The sequence below is a fragment of the Chelmon rostratus genome, chromosome 20 (assembly GCF_017976325.1).
Source record: "Chelmon rostratus isolate fCheRos1 chromosome 20, fCheRos1.pri, whole genome shotgun sequence".
NCBI lineage: Eukaryota > Metazoa > Chordata > Actinopteri > Chaetodontiformes > Chaetodontidae > Chelmon > Chelmon rostratus.
The window spans coordinates 18,719,894-18,732,462 of record NC_055677.1 but is presented as its reverse complement, the minus strand read 5'-3'; the positions used below and the strand labels follow the sequence as shown (position 1 = coordinate 18,732,462).

At 43.2% G+C, this 12,569-nt stretch overlaps 1 protein-coding gene across 1 annotated transcript in view; it reads right to left on the bottom strand.

Moving 5' to 3' along the window:
• Window positions 1-3,560: 3,560 nt before the first annotated feature.
• The window catches only part of tgfbr1b (transforming growth factor, beta receptor 1 b), a 64,007-nt gene continuing 54,998 nt past the window's right edge, over window positions 3,561-12,569 (bottom strand). Inside the window, exon 9 of the mRNA XM_041961036.1 lies at window positions 3,561-11,813. Within this exon, the coding sequence (XP_041816970.1) occupies window positions 11,688-11,813 (126 nt within the window). The 3' untranslated portion in view covers window positions 3,561-11,687. The remainder of the gene's footprint in view (window positions 11,814-12,569) is intronic.

The window sequence follows — 12,569 nt, the reverse complement described above, 5'->3', positions numbered from 1 at the left end:
GGCACAGTTTGGGGTGTTTTTATTGATCGCCTCTTGTGTTCACATGTGCTTTACAGGCAGTGATAAGCCAAAGGGCACTGACACCGACATGAACTGCATTTTAACTGTTTTCCACCAACTTTACATTCTAATATACAAGCTCTCTGAATGAAATGAAGCAAGCCATCCGTGCCATCCTTGGTGATATCGATCCTCCTCATCAAAGTCAGGCTGTCTGTTAGGGGGACAGCCCAGACCTGTTGCTACCACACTGCTGCTCTCCTGGCCGCCTCGAGGCCATTATCTTCGCCCAGCCCCCACCTCAGCATCCACCTGCGGACTCAGCTCCCTACATTCCCCATGGGAGATTTCTATTGATCACTCCCTGTGCTCCCATCTGCTGCTCAGTATGCTTTACAGGGAGCGACACGACAAAGAACCTGGATACGAAAATACTGTATGCCGGATTTAGCTGTTCTCAATAAATATGAGGCAGGTAACCAAATGCATTCATTCTGTTACACTAGATCATAGTGAACGTCAATATAATTATCCATTTATGCATTTCAAATGTAATGAGTATGCACAGTCTCTGGAAAAATGTAGTTTGGGATTTGAGAGCTGCAATATTTTTCTTCCACTCGAATATGTGTATTTTCTGAGTGGATTTTAGATGGCCGAGGCATGTTAGAGCAAGATTAACAGAGGGCAGAATACCTCAGAGATACGTTTCCAGCTTGAGACAATATGCTATCACTTCACTGAACATTTTAGCAAACTGCCTATTTACACATCCAGCAGATACAGAGCAACATCGGCATTAATTAGGAGCCGCGTTTGTGTCCACCCGATGAATGAAAGAAAATATTCGCTCTCCTCTCGCTCAGTTATGTTCTCCACAAAACTCCTGAGAAAGATATCTGCCTCTTCAGCCGCTGAATGCTCCACTATGTTCACCAGCTCGTGTACACAGGGTTTTTAGAGCTTTTTCACCGCAAACAGCCGCCTGCTGATGTCGGAAACTAGGTAGATGAGAGTGAACCAAAACCTGAAATATGCTGTAAAACCATAGTCTGTGCAGGAGTTGCTGCATTCCTGCAGTCTCTTCAACATGCCACACACTCGCGAGGCCAGCTCGTGTCATTCAGGCTGCGTCACTACGTTCTGCTAATCCATTCCTCTCGCTCCCCCGGCTCTGCCAGGCGCTGGGGAGGGCTGCCGCTGTGGTTTACTGGCTGTGGTACTGCGCCATGGGGAAGATGGCCGTTAATGTTGCTAGTGCCACCAGCCCCATGTCACCTCCGTGTTTGCAGGTGACGTCAGGGGCGAGAGCCACGTCCAAGGGGAGATGGCGACCAGCAGACGCAACACCCTGCAGGTCAGTGTTTTCTCTTCACCTTCGTCAAGTGTAAGCAGACCCTTCGTTTCCTTTCCTAGAGCTCAACTAGGCCTAAAAACTGGGCCTGAAAGAACACCTTTCCCTGCACCCCCATGACTGGCTCTCTGGGGGTGAAGGTGAAGGACAGCGGCGTTGTGGTTTGCCGCAGCAGCTTCCAGGCCATTTACGCAAGGCCCCCCCATGTGCTCCCTCCCGAGACGAGAGAGTCGGGATGGACGTGCCCATTCTACCTCTCCTCCCCGATCCCATTGCCCTGCCGCCAACGGACCGCCACCCAGCATGGGTGCAGCTCTCTCTCTCTGTCTGTGATTGGCTTGACAGACCAATGGCAGAAGGGCCACACGTTCTCTCCTCCATTCAGCAACATAATTCAGGACTAATAATTAGAAATAATTAGTCATGCTCATTTCAAAAAGGAGCCATATCAGCAGTTCCCCACTGGAATGGACAGGTGGCTGCATTGTAAGGAGGCTTTTTCACTTTCTGATGGCCAGACAGCTGCTGGAGTGCATCCTGCCAGGTGACAGGTGAGTGGAAGTGCCTACATGCCCCTTTAGGCCTTGAACCCAAATAATGCATTTGGTGTCTGAATTATACAGTTTTTGTTTTTGTTAAAAGAGCCATTATTGAATTAAGTCAGGAAAACATCAATATAATAAGTAATCCCAAACTTTAGTGTTAGGTTACACCGTTACCAAGCAACCTGTTTACATTAGAGTTTGTTCATTTTGCAAATACTGAGTTTCCTGTCTATCACATTATATATCATTCTATTTTATATTTTGTAAATATATTTTCTTCCTGCACTATTTCATGTCTTAGATTCTTGCTTTTACTTGCTTGATTTTCTTGTGATGAATATTTATGAGCATGTGGAGGAGCCTGTGAACTAAGAATTTCAATGCCAGCGACTGCTTTGCTGCCTCTGCTTGCTGTGCATATGACAACAAAGAATTGGAATCTTGAAATTAGCTCGAAACGAGTCAAATTACATCGTTCCTGTTTTGAACAGCGCGTGAATGCACAGAAAACTGTACCACCTCAGGTGAAATCCCCTCTAAGTACCAGAGTTGTACTGTGAGCAGTCCTGCATCACGACATTCGCAGCAACATGATGTGATGCAGGACTACAGACTGTCGAGCTACAATATGTTCCTGACAATGTTTTTCCCCTGGATTTTTGTTCCACAGTAAATATACAAATGTACCCTGTTGTTATGTCCCCTGTAATGTAGTATTTAAAAAAGGAACCATGTACTTGCTCCTTTTGTCATCATCTGTTCCCTACATTCCCTGAATCACAGCAATTTATAAAATGCTGAACTCATTACCTGTCCTCCCCCAAACTTCCAGATTCATTGCCCAGTAACTGTCATGTTGTACCTGGAATATCAGACCAGGTACCCAATAGTTAAAACAGAGTTAAATGACAAGTTCCCAGACTGAACTTCACACCTCGTTCCCTTGTATCTACATGTATGTACTGTGCTTAACGACACAGTAAAACAGTTACCAACAGTTTGTTTCCTGTTTGTGTGGCGGTTGTGTGCAGATGGCCCATGAGACAAACCACCACACTGGAACAGGACACAACATCTATTTGCTTGAGATACTCTAATCACTTGCTGGCATTTTGCCGTTGTGAGGTTTGTAGACATCCCAGTGACTAACAAACAAAGCAGACGAACACAAACCTTGTAGTGAAACTTTATTTATTCACACCATTTTCTACTCCAGCTATGTTAGAAGTTAACATAAGTGTCAATCCTCTAGTTCCTATGTTGATCTCCCATTCATCTGTACACACTATATAAAAAAGTCGAGATTATAATATGTTTAGAAATCCAAGAGGGTGGTGAGGTGAGGAGGGTTCAACAGTTGTTGAGGGGTTCTCGCTTTACAGTCCCTCCCCTCACTTCCAGCCTCCTCCACCTCCACTCTGACTCTTTTTCTTTTTTCCATTAAACGAAAGAACATATTGAACAAGGCATTTGTACCAGAGCTCAGACGGGGACTTGGACATTTGTAAAGCGCTTTGACTGTACAGCTCGCGCAGAACACAACCAACAGGTCATATACAGAGCATGGTAAAAGAGGAATAGTATACTGCTTGGGCACAACACAAACACAATACAATGCCATCTGACAAAAGAGTACCATTGAAAAGAAAATGATTCTCTTCAACTTTTTTTAAGCATTTCATAGAAACAAAAGAGAAAGATAATTGCAAACTTGGAGTAAACAAATCAAGAATATATATACAGTGAGGTAAAACACATTGGTCTTTGAAAGGAGGTATTTTCATTTCGATTAAGTGACCTTTTTAATATGTTAATTATGCTTTTTAAGATACTTCTCAGCTTTTGGATGACATCTATAAAGCAAGTAATGCAGACATCAATGCAGACACACATTCACATGCAGTCTTGTCATTCGAGGTGAAAAGTAAAAGAAGTCTTGTCAAACTTAGGCACCAAATAAAACATGATAAAGCTTCTGCTACCCTTGTCGCCACAAAGGCCTCACTGCAGCACTGAACCGGAGAGGAAACTGTTCGAACCGAGCAAAGCCTGAAACCCTTTAGTGACCCAAACCACTCCTCGCATCAGCTTCAACACCCGACCGCTGCAGACGCTTCGGCAGAGGCCGTCACGCAGCGCGGCAGGCCTCTGAGATGATGGAGGGCAACCATGAGGGGAGAACGTGATAATCCTTTGACCCTAACGCGTTCCTCATCACAGTGTGTGGATCATGCTAGCATAGATAGGTCATTCAACCTGTGTGATCCAGAGGGACTGAGTGGGCAGACATGATTGGCCCAGACTTTGCATAACAAGAGAAAAAAGACAGAGATAGAAACAGACCCGTGTGGTAGATATTTGCATGCTCACAAAGTTGCTGCCATGACCTTTGGGCTGAGTTACGCGGGTTGTGCTCCGATTGGTTGGAAACTCTTACAGGGCTGATACATTCACAGCTGTGGGGATTGCTCAGTGTATTTTGAAGCGGTAGAGCTGCTGGCATAGTTTATGTCACCTCCCTGTTTTGGCCCTCCATCAATGCACAGAGCAGAAAAAAACGGTTCGTTTTGTACCTTTCTTGGCGTAAAAAGAGTGGCATGAAAAGGCTGCATATTTGACCAGACCTAACAAGCAGAGTGCATCTCATTTATTGGGTTTGAGTCACGAAACGGCTCAGCCACATTGCTGCTTCCATTCACAAACTTCAGCTGTGTTGACCGGTGAACCGAGGCTTGAAATTGCATGGTGACTGCATGTCAACAGTGTACAGAGACCTCCTCCCCCCATTAATCTGAGCTGAGGACAGAGAAGGCAAGGTACGATTCTCAAAGAGGAAACACATTTTCTTTCTACATTTTTAAAATGGGCAATGGCCGAGATCGTGATTGAGTTACCAAAGGAAAAACTGTTTAGCAAACCCAAAGAACCCACAAATGAATTTACAGGTTCAGTCCCAGTTCTTTCAGACAAAGGTAAGGACAGCCTACAGTACAGCCCCCTGTTTAACCCCAAGGTCAACATATGTTCCAAACAAACTAGTTTGAATAACATGTTATCCAGCCCCGTCTGAGGCAAAAGCTGCTAAATATAGCCACGATTAGAGCCTTCCCTCAGACAGACAGGCAACACGAGACAACCGTTTAGCTGTGGAAACACTGGCATACTTCTGGACAGTCTCGCCTCAAAGACAGTCATGGTGTTTATTAGCATTGTAAGACTGGTGGTTTCAAACATACAATTTCAGTTGTCGCACCCCTAACTTCCACATTAAAGGTGTGGAGGGAGGGCCTTTGAGGAGAGACTCTGCGAAAGCGTGAGCCGTTATCCACATCTGTACGATTCACTGCGTTCTACAAACTAGGTTTGTTTCAAACATACCCCAGCCTCAAGATCTGAGTCTAGAGAGATAAAGTAGGCAGTCGGTTCCACCCGGCATGGAGCTGTGGAGCCGGGGAACCAGCTGCAGTGAAGTGTGGCCCTTGTAGCTTGGAGATATCTGTTAAGTCAATTAGAGAACATGGAATGACAAGAGAGAGAAAGGCAAGATAGAATCAAGGACAGAACGATTGCTGTATAAAGACCACAAGAGAGAAACAGCTGGGTGCAAACGTCTTTTTACAGTTAAGTCATCTTGGGTTTAGAAAAGAAAAAAATACAAGGCTGCTGGTGACTTTAAGACAGAATGAAGGTTGTCCTTGTAGAGGCATACCGGAGGTGCTGTTGAGTTGAGCTTTTGTTGTTGGTAATGTCCCAGAGAATGACTTTGCTAATGGAATACACATATTATTCAGTCTCAATCCCACCCACAGGCCCAGCAGGGCTAGCCAGGGCTCGCTTAAAGGGATACTTCGAGATTTAGAAATTTAGTTTGCCACACTACCACAAATCCCCTGCCCCCCAAAACCAACACAGCTTAAAAAGATGGACCCTTGGCCCTGGTCTTCCCTGGTAAGCCCCGGTTTTCCCCAACTACTTAGTCCACTTTTGTCCACACGTAACATTTCATTCAGCATAATCTGTCACCCTTTTTTGTATTCAACATAGCAGCGATATCCACTTTGCTTTCTTCGAACATCAGGAAAGCGTTCTTCTTTTGTTTACTCCACGAGATATTTACAAGAAGTATCTGTGCTGACCAATTCCACATGTTTAAGAATACTTCATTCACAAGAACGACTGAACGGTAGAACGGGAAGGGCGGGTACATCACACCTTGTCTGCTTTTTGTCAAACTTTGTTTTTTGTTTCACAACAAAGGGCAACAAGGGACTCACTGAATGAAGCCTGTAGCAACTGATCATGTAATTTTCATGAAAATTAAGATCACACGTTGTTCGAAATGTTTTCTATAGTTTATAGGACTGGTGAAATATTCTTTTACTTCAGCGGACTACAAACAGAGTTTGTCTTGAACGTATAACAACATTTACCAAGACAGCAGCAATTAACTGGTCAAAAAGCTTTGACTATGTGGCGGCCAGGCCTGCTGCTGCCTGTCACACCTCTCGCTCCGGCTGTCCAAAAAGAAAGCTTTTAATAATGGCAAGTTTGTCTTCACAGTTAATAATCTATATCTCCACTCAAGGTCCACTTACTCATTTGTTCTGGAGCATTTGACCACAACACACAGTCTTCATCAGCAGTTGATGTAACTGTGGCTGCTAGATGTTCAAACTTCACATTACTCAAAGCACTTTTAGGGACTTGCCATCAGTGTCATCTTTACTTCCCACTCTGTGCTGTGCTGAGCTCGCCGTTTCCTCGTGGGGAGTGGCGAGGTCAAAGTCTAGACACCAAACACCAAAACTGTAACATAACCAACGTATCCTACGTTCACATAATGCTCCGTTCCACATGAGCTGGCTGACTGAACTTCATCCATCTCTGGAGCAGGTGAGCGAGTGGACCTCGGCTGGAGACCGTTTGGCTGTTTCTGAGGTGAAGAATGAACTGCGAGGCTAAACTGATTTAGTTTGTTTGTTTGAGTTTGATCTGGAGTGGTTTTGTTTTATTTAAATGTTGCTGTGATTGGTTTAAAATCTAAAATCTACCGAAGAAAAAACATATGTTGAGATATCATTTTAGATGGACTGCCAGAAACCCAGAAAGTAATGGGTTCTGACAAGCTGTCATTAACGAAGAAGAGGTGCATCAGAACTGCCATCACTTTGTCCGGGGATGAAACGCCAAAACGGTTTGCAGTTTGTGTATTTCGGCAAATTCTGACATTACCCATCTGTTATTACATTATCAGTTGCTGTAAGGGCATCAACAGGGTTTGTATCTTATACAGAACACTTCTTTTTGTACTTAACAAATCACTTCTTAAAAAATAACTAGATGTATTTGCTCTCCTGCTCCCTCTACACTTGGGCTTCTAATAGAGACAAATGTGTCTTGATGCATTTCCAACTGTGTTCTCAGTGTGGGCACCAAAGTAGAGAGAACGAGCTACTCTGACGCCCATCGTTAGATTGGTACCGAGGTTTTCAACCTGTGTCCATGGAGGCTGCAGCTTTTCATTCGAACTGAACACTGTAGCAATTTGGGGAAAAACTCATCAGTGAAATGAGCTGCTGCTGCAGTGGGTGGGTGGGGGGGGGGGGATTTCTGCACTGCCATGGATGGTGGCTGACAACTTCGGCAAATCTTTGAGAGGACTGCCTACCAAATGATGATGGGCTGGATTCGCGTCAAAGCAACATGGCACAGAAAGATCAGATTCAGACAATCTGAGGATATTTACATCCAACGGCAGCTCTCACCTCAACTCAGAAAGCGAGGTGGACAACTAAGTAGCAGCACATCAATACATTATGTATGTATCCATAACGACAAGCAATGAGACAGACGGACTCGCCGACATCCAAATTGCCACACAGGTAAACCCCGCAGTGGTTCAGAAGTGCACTTATTGCTGAACAATCAAGAGACTCTGTAGGATTTCTTTGAGCAAATCACTGTCTGGCAGATGTAATTTACTGGCTGTATTAATTACTGACAGTCTGTGGAGACGTTGTGCATTTTAACTGTACCTAATTATGGGACTTATTTTTGATCTGTGTACTAGAAGACAAGTTCTTCTGATAGAACTTAGACACAAGCAAATCTGTAAAGATGAGATCAAATGGGTTTAGATGTATGGCAATTTTGGCAACAGGACAAACACTTGACTGAAACAAACAAATCAGGTGCTACATATATTTTTTTGTCCTTTTGATAAAATAATGACACTAACTTTATCATAATAATCAATGATATATATATTTTTTCAAAACAGAAATAAACAAAAAAAAAAAAAAGAGTAGATCCTGACTCTTATGTGTTGGTCCCTTAAGGCTTGCTAAGCTGAAATGACAAAATTATCCTTTATACACACATTTTTTTCATCTTTTGTTTTTCGTAAATTTACATTCTAGTAGAAAAAGATCTTGCCACAAAAAAGAAAAAAAAATGATGCACAACCTGGAAAACCTATGGCTTAGTAAATATCCGTTTGCTATATTTAAATGAATGTACCTCATTTTTGTTGATTATCCTACAAAGAAGAGAATGCTTGAAAGGTTGATTCGCGCTGCTGCGCTGTCAACGGCGCAAACACGAGAGAAGAACGGAAATCAGAAATCCAAGAGTTTACATTTATAGGGCAACATCAGTAATGCTTACAAGTCTTTGCGTCTCTTTTCGAAAGCTGCGTGAGCTTTTGTGGCATCGTTTTTCCAACCAAACACAGTTTGAGGTGCTGGAGCTGGGTTTCCAGACTCTGTCCATCGGTGGAGAAGCTCTATAATGAGTTGTTGCTGAGGTGGTCGGGTGTTCAGGTGTGTCTGTGTGTGTGTGTGTGTGTGTGTGTGTGTGTGTGGGGGGGGGGGGGTTGATGAAATGGCACCAGAGAGTCGGCTGGCTTGTGGGTGTTGTGACGTGCGGTGTGTGCCCTTCTTGCTTTCCATCCCTACTTCTTGGGTGTGCATAGTACGAGCTTGCTGTATGCTCGGCATGGCTCCCACAGGCCTTCTCTGAGGCACACACACACACACACACACACACACACACACACACACACACAGAGCTGCATACACACAAGATCAAACACACTCCACAGCAGCCGACATGAGAGGAGTTGGGTTTTTAAAGCACTGGCACTTTCCGGTAACAGCTGGCTTGGAAGGCATGGTGGCAGCTGATTGTTGGTGTTGTTGTTCTTGCCGTTTGTGGTTTAACAGCAAGTGGTTTAGCAGAGCAGAGTATAGAAAATAGACACATTTATCTACTGTATATTGCATATGTTGCAGCATGTTCGCCAAAAATGAATGAGGTCATCATGTCCAGTTTAGTTTTGAAAAAGAGATCCCCTGCCACCAGAAAGAAAATTCAAAAAACAACAATAAATTAAACTGACCTGTCCGACTCCCTGCCAATACAGAGGGAGACGAGGAAATACAACAGCAACAAATGAAAAAACAGGTGCAAAACTGTTGCAGAGATGAGAGATTCTGCTTACAACTCGACTAGATGAAGAACAGATGAAGCCATTGTTTGTCTGGCCCCTACATGGTGGCTGACAGACTATCTCAAAGGCCTCAGGTCCGTGCTTCAGTTCTCAATGCTACTGTAACATGACTCAAGAGTAGGGCTGCAAACAACTTCACATCAAAACTGCTTTCGTGGTTGAATCTTTACTCTGCTGAATACTACTGATAAGTGATTTGTGTGGATCACAGTTATGTCTGCAGGCACCGTGGATACAGCCCACTGTGGCTCGAGTGGGCCGGGTCATGTAAATTAGCATTCTGATTAGCAGTGGATGGGTTGTGGGTGGGTGCACAGCAGTGTAACTTCATTGATTACTTAAGTCTCCCAACGTGCCTACTGGATTGGTCAAGACCTTGTGTTAATCAATGTTCTGTGTTCTTCTACACATCCCAGAGGTTACACACACAGTTCAGGTTCATATAATGAAGCTGTGTGGAATTAATCCTGAATTCTGTTTCCTCTGGAGAGTTTCCTCAGTTTTTAGTGATTAGTTTTGCTGCTTAAATGTCCCACGATATTTGCTGCAGTGAAATTAATGCACACATGGAAACATTTAAAATGACTGAAAGCAGCCTCTCTAATCATTAAATTAAATCATTTAAGGAAACACTCATGTATTAAAACAACACACAATAAAGAAATCACCTGGAAAGGTCACGCTGACATGACAGTTTAAAAGTCAATTTAGCCTCCAGGGAGTGGTAGAGGCAGAGTAAAAGTGAAGAAAATAACGTGTTTGGGTGTGGGGCGTGGATGATCTATGTGTACGAGTGGATTTGGATAACGTTAGAGACCGTCACTACTACTGATCACTGCTGAGTCACTGTAAGCTGGGACATTAGCAGAAATTGTGTCAAGTAGCCCTTACAGCCAGTGACTGTCTGCTCATTCTGCTGCTGCCTTTTGGAGCAGCACACCAAGAAATCAATCACTGCTTTCACATTAACAAAATGGAAAATATTTTCCAAAGAAAAACACCTGTTTGTCATTTCTTTGGGTTAAAATCTGAAAACAGGTTAATCATCCATTCTCTGACATCTAATTAAACTGCGCTGCACTCTCCACACGCAGCATGTCTTTTCAGACACCCTTTTCTACCGTTTTTCCTTCATTAAAAGTTAGGCTGTATTCTAAAGTATCAGGCCCTTCCCTCCTGCCATTACGATTCATTGACGCTCTGACTGGACTACTGCCTGGTGTCAATCAAATCTGTAAACGCTGAACCTGATAGAACAGAGGTCCAATGGATTTCATTCAGGCTTGGCTGTTTATCCTTGGTTCTTGAGGAAAATTCAGATACATCAATTACACACATTAGTTCAGATAGAGAATTCAAACATTCAAGTGCTACAAATTAAGTGTTAATGAAATTTAAACATCAAATATTCAGCAGTGATCAAATTTTCGCAATTATGTTTTTCCTCTATGCATTTCTTTGCTTCATGTACTGTATGTAATGTTAGATGGGATAAGTTATGAGTTTCTTTTTGTTCCACGAAGGACCAGCGATGCCTCCCAGTACATCCCTCACTGTAAGCCGGTATCTAAACTCCTGCAATGTTTAGCCAGAAATATGTTGAATCATTGTAAATGTTCCATTTTGGTTTTTCGACACATTTTGTGTTTAAAATTTGGAGGAAATTTGAATAATCTCACATCGAAGTTATAAATTAGCAACTTGCAGCCCTACTGAAGAGTAGCTTAATTCTCTGAAGTAAAGAATGAAATACAGATGTACACACGAGGGGGTGATGATGAAGATGAGAACGAAGCTTCAGCAGCTCAGAGGCCCCCCAGGTGATTCCCTGCCTGGCCTTTTGTTTACCTGATGGGGTCTGAGCTCTTATTGGTTGGCGGTGTGATGAGCGGTGCAGGTGGGACTTCAGATGGACACCAGATGCCCCAATGGGTCTTTAAGAGGCTTCATGTGATGGATGTAGTAAAGGAAGGAGGATAATGAGCGGAGGCTTCCTTTGACACCTCTGTTCCCTCATTTGATCCATCCATCCACGTGTGTATGTTAGCCCAGTGCGACACACACATACACACGTGGTTCCTCAGTTTCAGCTGCAGGACTCATTAGTTTGTAAATGAATGAAAAAGAAACAGAGCATGAGGTGAAAAAAAAAGTCTTCACTTCCCTTCAAACCAAAGGGGAGGAACAATCAGTGAATAATAATGAAGATAATAATGCTGTAATGCTAACGATATGGATGCCAGTCAGAGGTGTGTGCATGTGTGTTTGGTAGTTGTGTCTACATCTTGATTCCCTCCTGTTGGCTGAGCTGAGACAGAGTTTTCTTGATTCGCAGAGCGGTGAGCCGGGCGGCACTGTTGGCATACCAACACTCCCTCATTATCTTCGCCATCACCCGCAAGGCCTGCAGAGGAGAGAGAGCACGTCAGTTAATATGTATAGTTTATTACAACATGATGCTCCAACAGTTGTTAATGTTGTGCAGCATTAGCCTCTTTTACTTCATATTTATTAAATCCTCCAGAAACCAGACAATAAAGACATTCAGAACACAGAAGAGTGGACGTGACTTCAAACCATGATAAGGAGTAGGTAGAGATGTCAGGAAACAACAGCTAATAAATACCAGGTGTTCTTAGTTGCATCAGTTGGGCTGATGATGTTCCAGGCCTAAACTGTTTCTAAATGCTCTTTCACACCTGTTGTTCAGCTCATCTGGTCTGAGCCAAGGGGAAAAAAAAAATTCACATTGTAGCATTTTTGTTCTGGTGCAGCTCCTATTCACACTGACAAATGAACCCTGAGCAGTAAACATGAAGTTAAACAGACTGAAAGACAGGTGGAGATGGGACGTCAGGCTTATTACTGTGGGATCACTGTCCCACACTTTTGAACAGAACTGAACTGAAAAACTGAAAAAACAGGTGACGGATATTTGGGTCATATTCCTATACTTTTATAAGTTTGATTACACACATATATTCTGCTATTTGGTTAGATTACATGCATATGCTTACATTAATGATAGTTGGATCCTGATATGATCTTATTCATATTTTCTGCTGATGGATTGTGTGACTGAATAATCAACAGAAATTCGACTTCTCCTGCTTAAGCTTTTCCTTTATTATTCATAGAAGTGATTTAGACGAGGAGTGAT